Source organism: Dreissena polymorpha, chromosome 4, assembly GCF_020536995.1.
Source record: "Dreissena polymorpha isolate Duluth1 chromosome 4, UMN_Dpol_1.0, whole genome shotgun sequence".
Classification (NCBI taxonomy): domain Eukaryota; kingdom Metazoa; phylum Mollusca; class Bivalvia; order Myida; family Dreissenidae; genus Dreissena; species Dreissena polymorpha.
The window spans coordinates 116249076-116272289 of record NC_068358.1 but is presented as its reverse complement, the minus strand read 5'-3'; the positions used below and the strand labels follow the sequence as shown (position 1 = coordinate 116272289).

General features: G+C 37.4%; 1 protein-coding gene across 3 annotated transcripts in view; it reads left to right on the top strand.

Annotated features, from left to right (window-relative positions):
• Window positions 1–343: 343 nt before the first annotated feature.
• LOC127879418 (uncharacterized) overlaps window positions 344–23214 on the top strand; it is a 47536-nt gene continuing 24665 nt past the window's right edge. For all 3 annotated transcript variants that reach the window (XR_008049052.1, XM_052426230.1, XM_052426231.1), the window contains exon 1: window positions 344–476. Coding sequence is in view for 2 of the 3 variants with exons in the window: in XM_052426230.1 (XP_052282190.1) it covers window positions 358–476 (119 nt within the window). In the remaining variant the exon portion in view is untranslated. The remainder of the gene's footprint in view (window positions 477–23214) is intronic.

Sequence of the window (23214 nt, the reverse complement as noted above, 5' to 3'; positions counted from 1 at the left end):
ATAAGTAAAAGGATAAACAAGTTGAATCTATCATCAGCTCACAGTTTGTTAATAACGACGAGGATTTCGTGAGATCTATGCTCGGAACACTGCTTATTACAGTAGTGCAGTGTAACCTAAACATTTCGCAGCAAATTGTTACGAAAATGTTTTTGTTTGTTTGTTTAATTTTACAACTAATAATCACGAATTACGTATCATATTAACTTATTTCCAGTATGAAATAATGCATATCAACAATTTCTACAAAACATAATTAATAAATACATGAGCATAATTATACTTATTTTATTCGTTTATCTTCTTTCGCTTAAACCATAATTATATTATTTGCATAGTCGTGAGCAACTCATCAAAATGGCAACCTGGAATGGTGAGAATCAACCACTTCTGGAGCCTGGGAGTGATCCCACGAATCAAGACACATATGGAACACCTATCAGATCACATCCTATATTTGAGACAATTAAATCTGGGTACGTATATGTCAATGATTTGATTATATGTTTCAGCTAGCGAATGTTTACAGAGGTTGCCATCACAATGTTTGGTCATGTTCTGACCTGATCATTTATTGTATGTTGTCAAACTTCATCACTTATTAAATTTGTATGACATGGTATTCGTTTGCAAGTCTGTAAGCTACATATATGCTGTTACCAGTCCAGAAGTCCAGATAGACAGCGTAAACACAGTGCTTTCCACAGGGTGCTAAGGGTCCTTTGCCGGGTAGTTGCAATAATACAACTTCCAGCTATTGACCCTCCAGGTCGCTGGGAGTTGCAACTGACAACCCGATTTTCCATAGAAACTTGCCGCCCAAAATCCGGGTGGCAGTTTAATCGGAAATATAAGCCACACAAACTATTTTCTGGCATAAATAAACACAAATATATCGTAAATTTATACATAATGCGCAAATTAAAACAACTTACATGATATGTTATGCTCGCATAATAATGATATTAATCAGAGCTCCAGATAAGGATTTGTGAAATTAGTAACGGTACTGCCACTGGCAGAAAGAAAAGGAGTAACGCTTTAACTCAATTAGTACCTGTACTACCATATCCAAAAATACAGGAAGTACTGTACTACCCGTGTTCTTGGATATTGAAGGGTGTATAACTGACTTAACTGAAACATTTGCAGCAATTATAATAAATATATGTAGCTTCTTAAACAGTTACTGTATAAGGTTTTCCATTTTGAATTATGATGCAAATACAACTACACATTACAACTAGAGCTGCAACGATTCAATCCGATGCATCGAAAATCGGTTTTAAATGCGTCGATTCGATTACGATACAAACCCTACCAAATTCGATTCGATTCTTTAACATATAGACTTAGATACGTAAAGCGCGCTGTACTCTGACTATTTGATACAGGAAGGTATAGGTTTTATCTTTACCTGTAGTTACGACGCGCGCGATTGGTTACTTATTATTTTAGTCATCATATCAATAAGCGCGTTACGGTCTACTTTCGGAAAAAGCGTCAAAATGGCTGAAAAAGTTGTGACCGACAAATTGAAATTATCAGACGCGTCTGAGAAACTAAAATCAAAAGTGTTGCAGTACTTTGGGTTTCGGATGGTAGCCCTCCCGATAAAGCTACGTGTAAACTGTGCTTCACGGACGTGGCGTACCCTAAGTCAGGCTCAACCACTAATCTAATGCAACATGACAAACGCAAACATAACGGTGATTTAGCAGGAGGTAGCACCAGTGCAACTACTCAAGTCACCAGCCTTATTATTTATTTATTACATTAATGTGTAGTCAACACAATCTTCTAGTCATAAGTTTATTGATATTAATATTGAGTTCCTAATTTGTTATTCTTTGTTATGTGTTTAATTGAAAGATTGACATAGTTTCTGAAATTCTCAGAAAATTCTTGCTAAATATTCCTTACAAATGTTAATTTAATCCACTTTCAACAGTTTTTTAAAACACTGTTCAACCAACCAACCAAACTATATCTAACAAACACACAAATGCCCAAGATATCTTGGTATGCAACACATTTGAACAGAAATGTTTATTTTGTGGCAGAAAAGTGAATATATGATAAAACTAGGTTGAAAGATAAATCGAATCGAAACAATCGGTATCGGACTGTCTGAAATCGAAATCGAATCGAGCTGTTGGTGAATCGTTGCAGCTCTAATTACAACTAATGACTAATACTATTTCTTCATTTTTCTTGACAAGAAAACACAAGCCAACTAGTAAGCTAAGTAAATGAACACTTTCTCATTCGTTTCTCATCATGTTTTCAAACGGTTTAAGCCACCGATGCAATCAAATCGTTTAATATCGGGGTTAGGATGGTTAGACGACACCGTATGTAGCCATTATATGACAACAAAGTGTTGTTTTGAACCACTTTCGGTCAAGCCGGCATTCCATTGCGCGCAGACATATTGTTTTTGACAGATTTACAAGTTACAGGAAACCACGCGACAGAATAGACAAAAATATATGAACCCAGTCTACAACTTTTCGGTAAATTAAATTAACGAAAAGCGTTGTTAGGTTAGGGACCAATAAAATAAATCACGCTGTGCTGACGCAGACGTATCGGTACGGCCAGATTGTTTTCGTAAATGCGTAAAATGGATATTAATGTCGTTATTGTACGTCCAGTTTATGAAAATAAATGCGTAAATCTTCATGAAAAAGGCGTATTTACGCCTGTACGGCCCTTATCTGGAGCTCTGATTAATCCAAAGTTTCAAACACATCAACGATTCTTTCAAATGTATATGTTTTTGCAATAGCAGTCAAATCCAAACTAGGCAAATTTTTACAGGATAGTGGGTCCTGTAAAATGGGAAAAAATACAGGACCTCCTCTTTTTTTACTGGACCTACCGGATACAGAATACAATAGTAAAATAACTTGGTTTAATTGCTGGGATCAAGGTGTTAATGATATAAAATGATAAATGATTAAAAAGCTATAAAAATCAAGCAGGGGTTCCACTGGCCCAAAAAAAGTTGTCGCCACTTTTTCGCGGCACGAAACTGTCAGTTATTCCGACCTTATTAATTATGACAATCGTCTAAGAAACCTTACAACATCAATGTAATTGATTATATTATTACTTATAAAAGTATGTAAATACATAAATAATAATAAGTAACTTCACAAGTCTTAAAAAGCTTTATTTATACATAAAAACATTGGTTTGCACATGATAAACAATCACATATAACCAAACTTATCTAATAATGTTAACATCAATGGAACAGTATGCTGCATACATTTTTTATAAAAAATTATTTAAACATACAATCACACAAATGTACATCATCTGGAAGGGAAAAAATTCAAACATCAGTAAATAAAGCCTCTTAATTTAATTGTTTAACAGTTACATTTCAGAAAATAAAACATCTAAATTTAATTGTTTAACAGTTACATTTGGTCATTTGGCTAATATGATGCACATAAACTGAAAGGGAAAAAAATGATACACATCTGTTCGGAAGATCTTCCTATTATATAGTCATTGTTAAATCATTGAACAATTAAACACAGCTCGTGTGTATGTATTTTATTGATGTTAACAAAAGAACAAAGAAAAACGTGTTTTCCAAAAACGGTACTCTCTAAAAAATTCCAATCATGAGACTTGCAAATAGGTATAAAACCACTAATAGTATGACACTGTTTTATGAGGTTGCTTAGACACTTCATTCCTCCCTACCTTGAATTAAAATCTTCTTAACCTGCAAAGAACTATTTTTCTTAATCAAATGTTTAAGAGATTCTTAAATGAAATGTAAAAAATATGCATCATTTCAGACTTACAAATAAACAAGACATAAACAAGTGTAAGATAATGTGAAATGAGGTTGTTACAACTTAATGCCAGAGTACATGTAGGTTCAATTATTATCATAAAATGAAAAAAACATGATAAACAAAATGACTAATGTTGAGGCTAATTTACAACAATTTAAAATAATGCTTCGAAGGATATGCCATTAACTAATGACTAGAATGATTAAGTTTTCAAAAATATCTATCAAAAGACTAGTATGACAATTTCAACAATTTAGGACTAGATTACCGATACTTAGAACAATACTGAAACTACCTTAAACAAAAACACACATTCCTGTATTTTACTTCAAAACATAGTCTTTGAATTTCTGAGGCATTCCGACAGAGCGAGAAGGGTTTCTTCTAGGGGTTGAAGGGACCGCCGGGCTCTGACTAATGGTTTGCGGAAATGGCTCAGAGATAGGTGGGGGATCACATGAAAGTGGGGGTGTTTGGATTTCATGTGATCTAGCCATTGGCTTAGGTATCGGGCGAAGACTAGACAACGGGATAGGAATTTGTGGTTCAGTTACCACATCCGTCTTACTTTGTTCCTCTTCATCGGGTAGGACTACGCCTTTCACTGGTCTGAAAAACGAAGAGTTGCGTGTTAGGAAATGACCGTCGCGCTCGGCTGTGATCATACTACCACGCTTTTGAACTACAATATATGGCTCGGGATCATAAGGAGGGGTAAGCTTGTTCAGCTTTGGCTGTTTAACCAACACATGACTGCCAGGTTTGAGAGGGGACATAGCTGTATGTCTCCTTTTGTCTGCATAGGCCTTCATGTTGTTTTTGCTAGCACTGTCATTCTCAGACATACGAGCTGAAACAGGTATGGGTTGCTCGGATTTTGGGATATCAGGAAATCCAACATTCATCTTACGGCCTGTGAGAGATTCAAAAGGAGAAACCTGAGTTGAGGAATGAGGTGTAGCTCTGTAGTACATCAGAAAACTATGAAGATCAGCTTTCCAATCACGGTTGCCTGCAACAGATGCTCTGATAAACTTGTTCAAAGTACCCATGAACCTTTCAACACATCCGTTGGCTTCAGGCCATAAAGGAGTTATTCGTCTGTGCTTGAAACCACAGATTTCAGCAAAATCAGCAAAGTCTTGACCCTGAAACGGGGGACCGTTATCTGTTTTGACCACAGTAGGATATCCATGGCGAGCAAAGATAGACCTAAGACGTGGGATAACAGTCTTGGCAGAAGTAGAACAGATAATCTCTACCTCTGGGAAACGAGAATATTCATCCATTGCAACGAGAAGATATTGCCCCGATGGGAAAGGTCCGGCGAAATCTAGGCTTATTTGAGACCATGGCCCAGGGGGAAGAGGGGTTGGACAAATGGGTTCCCGTTTGTTAGGACCGGGATTTGACGCTTGACATGGAATACACGCCCTTACTGCCTCCTCCACCATTTTATCAATGCCTGGGAACCAAACCTTTTCCCTAATGAGTTGTTTTGTTTTGACAATACCCTGATGAGTGTGGTGAGCTATATCAACCACCCTGTCATGCAAAGGTTCTGGGATGACAAGGCGATGGTCTCTGAGGATTACACCGTCATAAATAGAGTACTCATTCCTGAAACGTACAAACTCATTGAGATCTGGGTCACTCCACCATCTACCCGTCTGGATTGCAATCATTACCTTCTGTAAGATTTTGCTACCGCTTGTTGACTCACGCACTTCATCCAGAGACATTGATTTTGGCACGGCGTGCTGGCTTACAAAAGCAACATATGCTTCAGCAGCATTATCTCTTGTGGGCTTTTCATGAGGATGCCAAATCATGAAATCAGCAGGGTTCAGCTCGTCTTTACCAGGTCTGTATTCAAGTGTGAACTGATAAGGCATCAGTCGCAGACGCCATCTCTCCATTCGAGCAGACGCAGGTTTGCAGCTATGAACAATGCCCAAAAGCGGCTTATGGTCCGTGACCACCTTGAATTCAGAAGCGAAAATATACAAATGGAAATGTTCTACCCCAAAGACAACCGCAAGCATCTCTCTATCTAGTTGACTGTATCGTTGCTCTACATCGGTCAAGGCACGACTCGCATAGCATACGACCTTTCCTTCCTGCATTAGCATGGCTGCTACACCAACAGGGGACGCATCAACAAGAATCTCTGTGGACTTCTTTTGATCAAAGTAAACCATTACTTGAGTGCTAGAAAGAGCAGATTTGAGGCTATCAAAGGAAGACTGTGCTTCTTCAGACCACGACCAGGGTTCATTTTGTCTGGTGAGTCGCCTTAGAGGCTCTGTCATGGTGGCATAGTGAGGTATGTATCGAGAGACGTATTGGGTCATACCAAGAAATGAGCGTACCTCACCTGGGTTCTTTGGCTCAGAATGGCCAACGATAGATTTTATCTTCTCCGGATCGGCTGACACACCCATATTGCTGAAAACATGGCCAAAGAAACAGATTTTGGTAACAGAAAAGATACATTTATCTTTGTTGAGTTTAGCACCAGAACTGCTAAGTCTGTCCAATGTGAGTTTGAGTGCATGATCATGGTCCGCCTGGGTCTTGCCATGAACAATGATGTCATCAGAAAGATTTCTAGCCCCTGGAATACCGGCTAATAGGTCAGCAACAATTTTCTGAAAAATTTCAGAGGCAGCATTGACACCAAACAAAAGACGCTTGTATCGTCTCAACCCAACATGAGTTGTGAAAGTGGTAATATAACGACTGGACTCTTCAAGCTCCAACTGATGGTAAGCATTAGAAAGATCTAACTTGCTAAAGACAGTGGAAGAGTTCAAATCAGCCATAAGGTCTTCAACAGTCGGCATGGGGTGTTTCTCTCGGGAAATCGCCTTATTGGCCTCTCGCATGTCGATACAGACACGAACACCAGCAGACCTTTTGGGAACTATAACCACAGGACTTACCCAGGGTGTAGGACCACTTACGGGCTCTATGATATCAAGGTCTTCAAGACGCTTAAGCTCATTTTGAACATCTTTGCGTACATGGAAGGGGATGCGTCTATGACGCTGTGAGACTGGAGGGACATCAAAGTTGATGTGAAGCTTCACCACTACATCTTTGATCTTCCCCATCTTCCCATCGAACAGTGAGGGGTACTGATCTAAAATGGAACTAGAGGGGGAGACAGAGGAGAAAGCAAACTGAATCAAATTCAGTGACTGAGCCGCTTTCGCGCCAAGGAGACAACCGGAATGCCTCGAGTCAGTATTTGTAATAACATACATCTCAGTATTTATAGATTTACCCTTGTATGATATTTTGCCTGTAAAATAACCTTTACAGGGCAACGGTGTAGTAGAACCATATGCAAAAATCAATGGTACTGGTTGTTTCAATACAGGTTTCTTATCTAATTTCTCATAATTTGATTCATTAATAATGTTTACGCTTGCGCCTGTGTCAATCAAAAATTTAACATCAGTATTGAAAACTTTAACATGTACAGATGGAATATCACCATGAAAGTTTTTACTGTTAATATGAAACACAGATTCGTCTGACGAATTGTCACTAAAATTTGATTGATAATGTTCACCCTGTTTCACATCTATAAAGTTTGCCTGCAGAGGTTTAGACCTACACACTTTTTCATAGTGATTGAGTTTTTTACAAAATCTGCATGTCTGTCCATGTGCAGGACACACTTTGTGTCTGCTGTCTCGTCCACAGTTTCGGCATAGTTCACTCCTGCTATGACCATGATTTCCACTGGAGCGTCCAGATGTGCCACGACCACGACTAGCCCCACGACCACGACAAGCGCCACGACCACGGAAAACGCCATGCCCTCGAGATCCACCAGATTTCGTACTGCTATAAGATGTGTTGTGACTATGCGAATTGTTCATACGAGCGTGCTGAACAACGTTTACTGATCTGGTGTGCTCCATAACTGCCGCTCGTGACTCCGAAATTTCCAAAGCTCTTGCTTCTTCGATGAGTTTGTTTAGCGTATAATTGTCCCTAAGAGCTCTTCTTCTCGTCCTCGACGATGTGCAGCCCTGGATTATTTGCGATAATATTTCATTATCCTTGTTGTGAAACTCACATGTGTTTGCAAGAGTCCTAAGCCTGGTGTAGAACGAATCAATACTTTCCCCAGCTTCCTGCTTGGCCTGTCTGAATTTGTACACCTCAAAACTGAGATTACGCTTAGGTGCGAAATAGTTCTTAAGCGATTCGCAAAGTTTGTTATACTCATCTGGAACTTTCACGGTTCCTTCGCCGCTAATTTCGTCCCTAGTGGCACCAATGCCCTTGTCTGTGTCCGAGAAGGAATCAAAAATGTCGTAGACCTCCTCCCCACAGTAATGCAGTAACATGGCTTTCTTACGTTTGTCATCTTTTATGTCCAGTGCACGTAACATATTGTCAAATTTGTCCATCCATTTCTTCCATCGAACACCAGCAGTGTTCTCTGTTTGCCCACCGTCAGACTGTATGACGAATGTTGGGAAATTTGGTAGGTTTGTAGCCATGATGTGTACGTAGACAGTTTCCCTCGTCGCCAGATATTATATAGTCATTGTTAAATCATTGAACAATTAAACACAGCTCGTGTGTATGTATTTTATTGATGTTAACAAAAGAACAAAGAAAAACGTGTTTTCCAAAAACGGTACTCTCTAAAAAATTCCAATCATGAGACTTGCAAATAGGTATAAAACCACTAATAGTATGACACTGTTTTATGAGGTTGCTTAGACACTACACTTCCTTTGCCAGGAACAGCACATTGGCGAGCGCTGCCTTCACTGCTTTCTCATTCTTTGAGATTGATGATTTGCTGGCAGCCGCCATATCCTTCCGAAGCTGCATCGCCTCAGCAGCAGTCTGGTGTTCTGAGAAGAATAAATAAATAATACCATGAGACTTTGTTTTTATTATTTCCATACTGTATAATCAAATTTCAATACAATCAATACAGCTGGGAAGCAATGTGAATATGCACTTTAAACTAAACAATTTGCTACCACACACAAACATACCCTTTCAGTTTGTTTTTACATGCTTAGTTAAGGACTCCTTTTTCATAACGTTACAACCAGATGTAAATGCATTTTTGAACTGGCTTTTAACACAGTTGTCACAAAACATTGACTTTGTTTTCGCATCATATGAAATGAAAGGGAATTCTGACTTCCAGCTATCATTGAATTTTCGCTTTGCTACAGAATTATCATGTTTTTGCAATTTTGAAGGATTTTCATTGCTTTCATTTGTTTCAATTTCTAAAGCACGCTTTCGAGGATTAAAGAAGTCAAGAAAAGCCATGATTGCTTGTGAATATGTAATCATATATGTGTCTTTATATACGAAAGCCATCAACTGTGAATAATATGAACAATCTTTAACTAATGTGTAAATAACAATACACTTACCATGGTATTGATTAAAGAGTAGCCGCCTTATATATCGTTATAATCATTGATCTTTGTGCCAGTTTGTCCTAAGTGTTACATAATTGAGTGTTCTTTATCATAAAAGAACCGTTAATCCGTTAATAACCCCCATAAAACTTGACAATAGCAGTAAAAACACCGACTTTTACACTTTCGCGCTGCCGTGATTTCAGTGCACTCTACACTGTAGGTCGCTTACATCGTCGTAAATCAATATTTACAACTGACAAACGCTGGCCGCTTATGCTCGGTCGCGTGCTTTTCGACTCGCAGTACATTTTCGGATAGGATTTTACCGATTTTTTGAAATTCGCCACTTTAAAAAAATTGGAGCCACTTAAAAAAAATTAGCGCCATTTGGCGCCTAAATGGCGCCAATGGCGATCAACAGCTGTACCCCTGATCAAGGTCAAACAAATGTACATCTGACGTTAAATAATAATACACGCCATATATAGTACTAGTTTTGTTTAGTTAAAACATTTCAAAAAAAAAATATTGAACGCATGTTAACAGTAAATATACATTTTCACATCAATCATTCTAATTTCCCGCCGGAATCGCTCCCCGTAATTCTTAAGTACATTTTCCAAAACAAAACTAGCCGATACTTGTTTACCTGTCCTAAGCTACCCTTAGCGGGCATGTCAGATAGAAGTCTCGTCAAAACAGCCTAAACCGACAACGGCCTCTATAAAAGATTACCAGCCTTTTTTAGGCATGGGGCATTGACAGCCAAGATAATAAAGGTTCGAATGACAATGAACATTATTATATATGTACATTACTATTGCAACCTCACAAATTGATATCTGTATCATTTAATAATCAGATTTATGATTATCTTGTTAAGCAACTAGGCCTTCATGGATTTTGACCGTCCTGACCCGCATACGTAAGATACACAAAAATGGACCAATCAGGTGCCATCGGAAAATTTCGTCAGCAGAAAGAGTGTTGGTACAGACAAGCATGTGTATCAAGACGATATCGCTATTTTTGCAACTCAGAAAATTTTCAGAGCCATAAACAAGCCTATACAAACGCATTCGTTCTCTTTTTTACCTGACTATCGGTCCTGTTTATTCGACAGACAGGCCGGACCTTACAAAATTTTACAGCACATGTCCGTTGGTCCGGCAATGTTTGGCTGAGACTGCAATAGACAAAGCCAAGTAATTCCGAATTCGAAAATACACTATAGACTATCTCCGGAATCCTCGACAAGATAGATCTTGCATCTAGGAACATCTGTGAGATAGATTGAATCGTCAATTTAAAACTTCCGCTTTCGGTTCGATAACGGTTTTTGTACAAAGATTTTGTTTTGAGGATTTCTCCACAATTCACTCGCAAATTGATATCAGTAATAACAGGTATTGTATTTGAAACAATGTATTAGGTTGATTGAACTCGATTTTATAGACATACGTTAGACATACTTTTTTGACATTAAAAAATGGGTTAACAAGAAGAACTCTGAGCTGTACGTATGTACTTATAAAAGCTCAGAGAATTCGAGAAGAACTACTTTGCCGGGGCGCTTGGGTTTTGAAATCCAAGTCCGGGGAGCGCCTGAAATTTTCCAATCAGTGTTTTTTTTTGCAGTTTCTGCAACTAGCCATTTTAAAGATCAAAGCATAATGCCTTCGCTGAAAATTGTGAAATCCAATTTAAGATCCTCTGTCAATTGCATATCTCGCTTCACCCAACTAATGCTCGCTTAAAGGGAACTTTTCACAGTTTTTGGCATGTTTTGAAATAAGTCATTAAATGCTTTATATTGATAAATGTAAACATTGGATCTTAAAAGCTCCAGTAAAAAAATCAAGAATAAAATTTAAAAAAGGAAAAAAAAGGAGCCGCAGTTGGACTCGAACAAGTGACCCCCGGAGTCCTGGAGTAACCTGGAGTAAAAACGCATTAGCCCGCTCGGCTATTCTGCCAAGCATACTTGGTTGAAGTATTTTATGCATTATATAAGCATATATATCTTCTTATTTCACAAAATTTAACGACAACAACAGAACTCTCCAAATTATTCAATCGCTTCGCGTTGCAGCGCTTTATAATTTTTAGGTTTTTAAATTGTCAAAAGACGCATATATTAGCTATATTAGACCGTGGTAAATGTTCAGTAATACTGTTTCCTCACAAATTTTATAACTAAAACAAAAATTTGCAAATCTGAAACAACTATTTCAATTTTGACAATTTACCAAACAGTAAAGATCCCTTTAAAGGCAAAGCGTCTTTCTTTTCGACAAATAATATTGACCAATACACACGCTGTATGAGCAACAGCACTTGTAAGCATGCCCTACCTGTAGTCCATATAAACCAACTCCCAAAGCCTTTGATAATTTTTGCTATGGCTGCTCTGGGAATACAATATATGCACCCCTTCAGAAACACAATCACTGGTCTGCGTACATTCTTGCGCATCACTAAACAGACCTTGTTCTTTACCAATTAAGGAAAGCAATGAATAAGCTTCAAAAACACTTTAAATTTACCTGAAAGGCAGCCTTGGAACGTTATCCTTTGCATTTTACCTAAAAAACACACGACTACCGCTTTGTTTCTACACACTTTTCTTGCTGATATTTTCATTTTGAAATTTGGAACAGGGCTTAACACTAACTTTTTTCAACTAACCCATTCGGGCTAGTAAATGCAGAGCCTACTAGCCCTGAACAATCTTTCATGTGCCCTGACCCAAGTATTATCAAAACCTTTATATTTATCATTCAAATTGTATTTTCTTGTGTGTGGAGATGCGCAATTATGATTCAATCATTCTAATTAGCTTGCCTTACCTAACAAATGCTAATGAATTCAATATTCATTTACTTAAGACTTGTATTATATGATTAGTATTCTGTGATTGTCATATGAATTGCAATATAATATAAAAGACATGGTATCATTTCTTTTCTTTTAATCAGAACGTTCAAAACTGAAAATATTAACAAAATAATATGAGTATTGCGAGTAACATCTTGATGGTAGACTAGATAAACATACACCAGAAAAGAGAACATGGTCATAAACTGTTCTTTGTTGTATTCCAGCCATTTGTAATCTTCATGCCATTTCGGGAGAAATTTCCTTGTTCTTTTTTCCTCATACAGTACTTTCTCTTACTTTCCTCTTTCCCTTTTCATTTCTTATCTGAGGAACCCCCATCCCCACCAGTTAAGCCAAACTTAAACAACAACATGAACGTTTAAACCTTTTTATGTCCCCCACCCACTATAGTGGGGGACACATTGTTTTTGCCCTGTCTGTCTGTTGGTCTGTTTGCTCCAACTTTAACATTTGCAATAACTTTTTCAATATTCAAGATAGCAACTTGATATTTGGCATGCATGTGTATCTCATGGAGCTGCACATTTTGAGTGGTGAAAGGTCAAGGTCATCCTTCAAGGTCAGAGGTCAAATATACAGTACACTCCACGCGTTTTCCCCAAAAAACACGCTCCCTCCGCGGTTTTTTTTCTGCGAGCGAGTGTTCACGCGGCGTTGAGAGAGCGAGGTGAACTCGATAAAACGCTCGGCGTTACGCCGCGTTCGATAATTCCCGCTGCGTGTATTACTTTAGCCTAGTCGGTAAATTCAGACAATTTCCGTTCTCATCAGTGACCGCCACGCAACGCCGCGTTAGCAGTGTGCTACTGGGCATGCCATAAAAATAAAAACATTGTTTAAATACTGTTGTACATGTATAAAAAAAAGAAAATTGTATAGAAAATTAATACGTATAAAAATTATGTTTTTTAATTCACAGGTACGTCTACAATATGAATGAATATAAGACATTTGACAAATTAATATTTAAATCATAACACATAAAACACAAGAATAAATGTTCCGTAAAATTTCCAAATGAGAATAATAATTAGTAATCCGAAACACACTACGATTTTTAATGTTAACACGACTTTTACAAATGCTTCCAATATACAGTCATCATGTATATTTCCCGACAAAAGCGCGCGAAAATTATGCTGCAATGTACAAGGTCAAGGTATACTCCTGCAAAGCGTGCGTGTATTGATTTTTTTATACCAACTTTGTAGCGCAGAGAACATTGAATTTTGTTGATTTCAGTTAAAAGTTTCTATGGTATTTTTTAACGAAATTATATCGCGAATAAGTTGATATTTCCTCCAAAATAATTTCAAATCGAACACGCCGAATCTTTATCGTTACGGTATTTTAGTAGAGTAATTATTTTAACAGTAATTGTACTGTAAACTGATTAAAGAAGACATCTGGGCGGAACTGGATTTTAAGTGTTTGACGTTATGAAAACACGCAAAGCTTGTCTACTGATCTATTGTGTAGACTGCTATCTGCAGTGTTTTGACAAAAGGGATTAACATGTGTGAATGTCACTCCGCCGATTTGGTCCATAATTACTGGTAAACATTGTTTTGAATGTCGACGCAACAAGAATACAACTGTGAATATTAAATGCAACTATCATCTCAATAGTTACCACCTTCTTTTAGCAATCAATGGAATAACCTACCTACAAAGAGAAAATAAATGCATTAGCGAGCAGAGAATTGACTTTGTTCCGATAATTAAAACCATTCCTTATGCATTCGTTGAACGTGTTTACTTTAGTAAGTTATGCCTTTAGACAGGAAGCGGCTTTTCTTTGATTACGTCAAACTGTCAATTTACACAGATTTGCGAGATGTTTAAGGTCCTTGGTCATTTGTTTACATGTTCAGTATAGAAAATCACCTGCTAACATGAAAACTTTGGATTAAATTATCAAAATAAAAATACATGTAATGTTGCAAACTGTGTTTATATTAATTGGTAAGTATTAGTTAAAAGACGACGTTTTGTGTGTCGTAAATCAACGAGTTTTCTATACAACAACTACTTCTACAACCACGTCGGGATTGATCTATCTTGTTTGTTTTTTTTTAATTGTAAATATTATACTACATGTACATGTATGTACTTGTAATAAATGTAATTTTATTTGAAAATCAGGAAGTCAAACAAAATTAAATTGATCGTTATCTCGTAAAACGCGGAGTTTCCCCTGCGTTGCCAACGCATAGGGCCGCCGCGTCGGCTTATCAGTTTTGCCGATCGTTAACCGCCGCGTCCAAAATCATGCAAACGCCGCGTCTGGCGGGAATTTCTTAATCTCCCTCCACGTCAATCCCCGCGGAGTATGGAGGGAAATTGGGGAAAACGCGTGGAGTGTACTGTATGTGGCCAAAATCGCTCATTTTATGAATACTTATGCAATATTGAAGATAGCAACTTGATATTTGGCATGCATGTGTATCTCATGGAGCCGCACATTTTGAGTGGTGAAAGGTCAAGGTCAAGGTCATCCTTCAAGGTCAGAGGTCAAATATAAGTGGCCAAAATCGCTCATTTTATAAATACTTTGGCAATATTGAGAATACCAACTTGATATTTGGCATGCATGTGTATCTCATGGAGCCGCACATTTTGAGTGGTGAAAGGTCAAGGTCATCCTTCAAGGTAAGAGGTCATGTATATGTGGCCAAAATCGCTCATTTTATGAATACTTTGGCAATATTGAACATACCAACTTGATATTTGGCATGCATGTGTATCTCATGGAGCCGCACATTTTGAAAGGTGAAAGGTACAGGTCATCCTTCAAGGTCAAGGTCATCCTTCAAGGTCAAACAAAATAATTCAAAGTGGCGTTCTCATGAAGCTGCACATTTTGAGTGGTGGAAGGTCAAGGTCATCCTTCAAGGTCAAGGTCATCCTTCAAGGTCAAAGGTCAAAAACAAAATAAAAAAATCAAAGCGGCGTTCTCATGAAGCTGCACATTTTGAGTGGTGGAAGTTCAAGGTCAAGGTCATCCTTCAAGGTCTAGGTCATCCTTTAAGGTCAAAGGTAAAAAATAAATAAATATTATTTTTTTAAAGCGGCGTTCTCATGAAACTGCACATTTTGAGTGGTGGAAGTTCAAGGTCAAGGTCATCCTTCAAGGTCAAGGTCATCCTTCAAGGTCAAAGGTCAAAAAACAAAATTCAAAGCGGCGTTCTCATGAAGCTGCACATTTTGAGTGGTGAAAGTTCAAGGGGACATAGTGTTTCTGACAAACACATTTCTTGTTTAAATTGATAGCCGCGGTTGCCGTCTGACAACAAATGGTAAGTGAATCTTAGGTGTCACAAAATAACGTTATTGTAGTCGTAACAATTGTACAGGGTTAACTCTCTTTAAGTTTATACTAAAAGGATCGACCTTTAATATTAGTTTTGCTAATTGATTTGCCTCACAAATATTGTCAAAACACTTCTAATTGATCAAACAAATTAAAGTTATTTAAAATTGATAAATTGCTAATAATTTTATTGTAACTTTGTGTTAATGTTGAGTTTGATACCTTCATCGATCCCGGATGATCCTGGGCAATCCCGCTTGTAGTTTAAAATGTATTTTTATCGAGAAAACACGTCTCTTTAAGGAAACCAATCAAAAACCTATCTAGCAGAATTCAGTTTAAAAATAGGCACTGACGTGTATTACCAGGACAACAGCCGGGGATTTTCTGAATTGTCGGCCTCTTTTTGATTGCAATCAGGGGTTCCAAATCTATTTCGAGATACAAAGCGATTGTTGTCTCTGACTTCACTCTGGGATTTAATTGTCATCTGATCATACTGTATTAAAATGATTTTTGCATGTTTGAAAAGCTTATTTAAAATGCAGTTTATTGATATAGAACACATAATCCCGCACAGAATACACATGACTGGTCGGGCGTGTTCCTGGAAAATTGGCTAGCTCGGACCTAGGTACAGGCAGTGAATGTCGTTCGGACGTGCCTTAGTGTTAAGCCCTGTGGAACAGTGTAAATATTTGACATCTGTTTTACATCGTTATCGACTTGAAATACATCAAACATCACAATGTGCAAAAGATTGGTGCACTGTGATTATACTGATAGCGACACTTTTAGTTGGCAACATTACGACAGTTTCCCAATATGGTGAAAAGAGCGTACGAAAGAATAAGAAAGTAAATAAAAAGCAATTATTTCTTGCTTTAATGGTACAATTCCCATGAGTTTGTGCTTGAGACAGGTAAACATCAATAGGTTTTTGCAATATCAGTGTTCCTTAGCATTTTCAGTGGTGATCAAACTTTGCACCTTTGGACAAAAGACGGCACATTGCAACTTTCAGCAACCCTTTGAGTTATAAAGCTGATAGTTGAATTATTGTAACTAGCAATATCAGTAGTTAAATCATGCAGACTTCTCATGATGTACATGTAATTGCGACAACGCCAACTGAAATCTTGGCCAGTTAATTAGAAGAATGATGATGGCAACCGGCTGTAATCCTCGTGTATTTCATCCATTACACTGTCAAAACAATTATTCGACTGGTAACGCTTTTTAACAAATTATCGTTGAATTAATTACACAGCTTAAGGTACATAAATAGATTGTTTTGAAATTGCCAAACTAAACTTATCCATACATATACATGCATATACAATGACCTGACAAGTTATATCGTGTGCGCCGAATATATGGCTATCGCAATCTTTGGACTCCGTAAACCGCAATATAATGGAGTTGCAGTGTACCGGTATATATAAACAAACTGACCAAAGAAAGACAAATTAGTATTTCAACTTGTCTGTTCTGTAACTCATTCCTTTGAATCCAAACACGATTCAAATGAGTCATGAATCTCAACAAAGTCAATATTACTTTGTTTGATTAATGCAGTGTTTCAGATTGAATCAGCCTTTCAGCCTATGGCCGATAAAATTTGCAAATGACAGAAGAAATTAAATTCAGTGTGTCTATCAGGCAGAATAAATAAACCGTTATATTAACAAAGTATATTTGTACTTATAGTTCAAGTCTTTTGGACGATCAAATCTCCCAGTATTTTGTTTTTGTCTCGCAAATTACAGACTCTTATAAAAAATAGGCATGCTTCTTTATCTTATTAAGGCTTAAGAAGTCATGTGCATAATTCTTTGCCTTTTATCGATAACAGTCGTTAATGTCAAGTGGTCGTCCACTTAGAAATAGTTTTAATTAATTTTGGTTTTGGAAGATACTTAGTACATTTTGAAGCTATTTCCGTGGCATGGGTATTTTCACAGTTGATGCTTTCTAGTTAAATATGAATGTTTAGGATTTAGTGAACTAAAACAGAGTTCTGTATTTATATATTGGTGAAATAATTTCTTGAAACTGTTAGAGTTTGCCATCTTTTTTCCGTTACATGTCGCATTCAATTGGAGTAACCTGTTGATTGGTCCTAATTATGGCAGACAATTGAGGAAAGAGTTCTACAAAAATTGACAACTCTCAAATAAACAACATCATATGATTAGTAAGGATGAATGAAATGCAAGTTTCCATCAATGATGTAGAAAAGGTTTGAGAAACAAACATCAAATATTCATTAGACGTTTTGCTGCAAATGTAAGTCACAAAAAAGTGTTTGTAATTTGGTTTGGAGTGAAGTCTACTCCTTGATAGTTCTTGCCACTCTTATAGTATTGTTACTAAAGTATCAATGTTTACATCGGATATAACATGTAGCCTGTAAAATTGCTCCAGAGGTGGTGAACATAGAATGGAGCATCTCCAAAACGGCCAAGTTTGGCGGCAGACACACAGTCACCTTCAGCTAGGTCCACAACAGCCATGTTGTCGTCAGAGCCATATGAGCTGCCACCCTGGGAGTATAGAAAAAGTATGCAGTTATCGTTTTTCTTCAGGCAGATTTCCATCGGACGATTTGAGCCAAGAATATGTATGTGAAACACATAAACCCCAGACCTTGTGGCTGTAAATATTCCATTTGTTTTTGAATAGGCATTTCCATGGTTGATTTGAACTTGGTCAAAGACAAGCGTCCCCCAGGGTTCCAAATTTGCTATACTCTTGGTAAGATGCGCATGAAATGCAATCATGCAGTTGTTTGCACTTTTATTTAACCCAGCATGGGTTCTTGTGCATTTAGGCTCCATAAAACCAACTGTGAGGTTTTTCACTTGATCCTTCAGCTTGTCTTGAATAGAATTGACCGATGATAAAACTGCTTTCATTTCTGCAAATGTTTTCAGATTATCTTGATTCTTTTGTTCCAAAAGTTTAACCACGTCTTGATTCTTTTTTCCCAAAAGGTTGACCATGTCTTGAAACTTAAGTTCCAAAAGCTTAACCATATCTTGATTCTTTAGTTCCAAAAGGTTAACCATGTCTTGATTCTTTTGTTCTAAAATGTTTACCAGGCTATTGATCCTATCTCCCATTGAAAGCCTTGCTTTCTTTTCATATTTAAGTGCCTTTAGAACTTGGTATTGACAGCTTTGTTCAGCATGTGGTTGGTCACTTATGTCTTTTGGTTGATCCACTATGGCTGCACTTTGATCATCCTTGTTTGTGAGGCTGTTTTGTAGGTTCCTAGTCACTTCTCTCATGTCAGTGAGCTCCTGTTGTAAGAGCTGTATCTCCAGAGCTTGTAATTGTGATTTTCGTTCCAGAATTTCCATTTTCTGTACTATATTTTTTGGTGAAACATAATCAAATGAGGACACTTTAACAAAAAAATGAAACAGTAATATGTACATTTTAGCCTCCATTTTATTTATAAAAAAAAGTATAAATACTGAAAGAAATTCACATTTGATGCCGCAAATGAATCTCTGTTTAATCACAGTTTTCTGAAAATGTATCCAGTCCTGAATAACATGCCAAGCAGACCCATAGTTGATTGTTATGGACTAATCACATCTCACTACACCAACAACCACTTACAAAATGATGCAGATGTTTGGTTTATCTGGAAGACTTGTGGTCAGCAGCAATAAATCACTTTCTCGGGTTAACATTCTCAAAGGGTCAGCATTCCAGCATGATATCTCATTAACAGCTACAGACCATTATTGTATTGCTGATAAGGGCTGAAGTCTATCGGACTCAAGAATCGGGCATTTACCCTGGACCTGTATGTGTCTGCATGTTTACATGTCTGAGTGGTTAATTAAACCCCATATAACTTATAGACTGGCACACCAGCAAATTTGCTGTTTGTGTTATCACTGTAAAATAAAATGAAACTTTTAAATTATGAGCTTCATGATGAAAAAAAGAAGATTTTCAAGTGGCCCTCTGGCATCATTGCTTCTTTTGTGATGACTGTAACATAAAAACTTGTGTGAGAATTATGAGAATATGATTTACATAAAAAGATAAAGTTCAAATTGTTTTTATCACTACACATCTTGATGCTGTATGAATGTAGTAGTTGTACATCCTTCTGCCTGTTCTTTGGTATTTACAATCTGAGATATGCACAGCAGATTATGTGTATATAAGGTTTGAATGTCATCATTTTATTTTTGCATTCATAAACCATTTACAACACATTAACATAAATGAAAGATTTCTTATATCATCAATATTGCTTCCTACAAAGCTTTGATACTTGCAAGAATGTAATCTTTTAAAACTACTATTACATCACATCATTTTAACTTTATTTTGACCTAATAATTGACCTATTTTAAACTAAGACTTATTCTGAAGGTCAAAATTCTTGGTTTACATAAGATGATGTGTGTTCACATGACCTCATTTGACCTTTGTATTGACCTACATTCGGAACATTGATTCTTCTAACCAATTGGGAAAAGCGTCAGTTCCAGCCCAATTTGGAAAAATTAGCATGAACAACCCTGAAATTGGGTTAATTAGTGTACTGAAAAAATAAAATTCAGAATTTTAGGTATGTTTCATTGATTGATACTTAATTTCAAAAACCCATTTAAATATTGTGTACATGTCTCTTTGGTGAAACGTTAAGTTTCAGTGCACACTTTGGACTGACATGCTTAATAATAAATTGGAGACATTTGTTTTTAGCTCATCTATTTTTTGAAAAAAAATTATGAGCTATTGTCATCACCTTTGCGTCGGCGTCCAGTTAAGTTTTGCGTTTAGGTCCACTTTTCTCAGAAAGTATCAATGCTATTGCATTCAAACTTGGTACACTTACTTACTATCATGAGGGGACTGGGCAGGCAAAGTTAGATAACTCTGGCTTGCATTTTAACAGAATTATGTGCCCTTTTTATACTTAGAAAATTGAAAATTTTGGTTAAGTTTTGTGTTTAGGTCCATTTTATTCCTTAAATATCAAAGCTTTTGCTTTCATACTTGCAACACTTACTAACTATCATAAGGGGACTGTGCAGGCAAAGTAATGCAACTCTGACTGGCATTTTGACAGAATTATGTGCCCTTTTGATACTTAGAAAATTGAAAATTTGGTTAAGTTTTGTGTTTAGGTCCACTTTATTCCTACAGTATCAAAGCTATTGCTTTCATACTTGCAACACTTATTAACTATCATTAGGGGACTGTGCAGGCAAAGTTATGTAACTCTGACTGGCATTTGGACGGAATTATGGGCCCTTTATACTTAGAAAATTGAAAATTTTGTTAAGTTTTGTGTTTTGGTCCACTTTACCCCTAAACTATCATAGATATTGCTTTCATACTTGGAACACTCGCAAACTATCATAAGGGTACAGTAAAAGGACAAGTTGCATAACTCTGGTTGTCATTTTTACGGAATTATGGCCCTTTTTTGACTTAGTAACTTTGAATATATGGTTAAATTTTGTGTTTCGATTCACTTTACTAAAGTATCAAGGCTATTGCTTTCAAACTGCAAATACTTTCATGCTATCATGAGGTTACTGTACCTGGCAAGTTGAATTTTACCTTGACCTTTGAATGACCTTGGCTCTCAAGGTCAAATTATTAAATTTTGCTAAAAATGCCATAACTTCTTTATTTATGATTAGATTTGATTGATACTTTGACAAAACTCTTACCTGACATACCACAATAGACTCCACCCAAACCATCCCCCGTGCCCTCCTCCCCCCCCCCGAAACCCCCCCCCCCCGCTAATTTTTTTTTAAGATTGACTCAGAAATGACCACCACCACCCTCACACTATACTATACCCCCCCACCCCACCCCCCCCCCTAAATTGTTTTTTTTGAAACGGTTAAAAAACACAATATTTATTTTTATTATTTTATGTTTGAAATACCGTCCAAACCATCGCACCCAAGAATACCTCCCCCCCCCTCCCCCCCCCCCGAATTCCCCCCCCCCCCTAATTTTTTATTTTTATTTTTTTTAAGATCATCTCACAAATGACCACCACACCCTCACACTATACTATACCCCCCCCCCCCCGAATCCCCCCCCTATTTTTTTTCTTTTTTAAGATCATCTCACAAATTACCACCACACCCTCACACTATACTATACCCCCCCCCCCCCCCCTAATTTTTTTTTTTTTTTTAAGATCATCTCACAAATGACCACCACACCCTCACACTATACTATACCCCCCCACCCCACCCCCGAATTTTTTTTGGGAAACGGTTAAAAAACACAAATATTTATTTTTATTATTTTATGTTTGAAATACCGTCCATCCATCGCACCCACAAATTCCCCCCCCCCCCCCCTAATTATTTTTTTTTTTTAAGATCATCTCACAAATGACCACCACACCCTCACACTATACTAAACCCCCCCCACCCCACCCACCCCCCATTTATTTTTTTTGTAACGGTTAAAAAACACAAATATTTATTTTTATTATTTTATGAATGAAATACCGTCCAACCATCACACCAATTTTGGAAGATAATGTAATACATGTCCACGCCCCCACACTATACACCCCTCTTCACTCCACCCCTCCCTCCTTTGTGATTGAAAATGAGAGTCCCTTCACCTTTAAAAAGAAAATAGATGAGCGGTCTGCACCCGCAAGGCAGTACTCTTGTATAAACTGAGATTCTGACTGATTCACTTCTAGCACCTCGTTTGACACTGACTTGTGTGGGTTATCATCAACACATTCAGTTTTCTTAAAGCCATGCATTACAACTGCAGGCATCCATGAGGCTGATGTCCTCTTTTAATTATTTGTTTGTAATTCTTATTATTGTGACTTGAATTTATGGAACATATTTAATTAGGGAATATCAATTTAGCATGCAAAATAGATAGAAATTAAACTCAAATAGTCACATTTATCTACCAAGCTTTTTAGCTCACCTGATTGCTCAGGTGAGCTTTTGTGACCGGTCTTTGTCCGTCATATGTCCGTCCGTCTGTTAACATTTGCTCATAAACACTCTAGAGGCCACATTTCTTGTCCCATCTTCATGAAACTTGGTCAGAAGCTTTGTCCCAATGAAATCTCGGCCGAGTTCGAAACTGGGTTGTGCCGAGTCAAAAACTAGGTCACTAGGTCAAAAAAAAGAAAAACCTTGTAAACACTGTAGAAGTCACATTTCATGCCCAATCTTAATGTAACTCTGTCAAAATGTTTGTCTTAATGATATTTTGGTTGAGTTCAAAAGTGGTTCAGATCCGTTGAAAAACATGGCCGCCAGTGGACGGGGCAGTTTTCCAAAATTGGCTATAGAAAAACCTTGTAAACACTTTAGAAGTCACAATTTTTGCGCAATCATCATGAAAGCTGCTGGGAGGGGGGTAGTTTTCTCATTATGCCCCCCCCCCCCTGTTTTGCTCATGTCGGTCCGTCCGTCCACCAGATGGTTTCCGGATGATAACTCAAGAGCGTTTATGCCAAGGTACATTGATCATGACTCGCAGATGACTCCTATTGATTTTCAGGTCACTTGGTCAAAGGTCACGATAACCCGAAATAGTTAAATGGTTTCCGAATGATAACTCAAGAACCCTTATGCCTAGGATCATGAAACTTCATAGATACATTGATCATGACTTGCAGATGACCCCTATTGATTTTCAGGTTACTTGGTCAAGGTCAAGGTCAGGGTGACCCAAAGCAGTAAAATGGTTTCCGTATGATAACTCAAGAATGCTT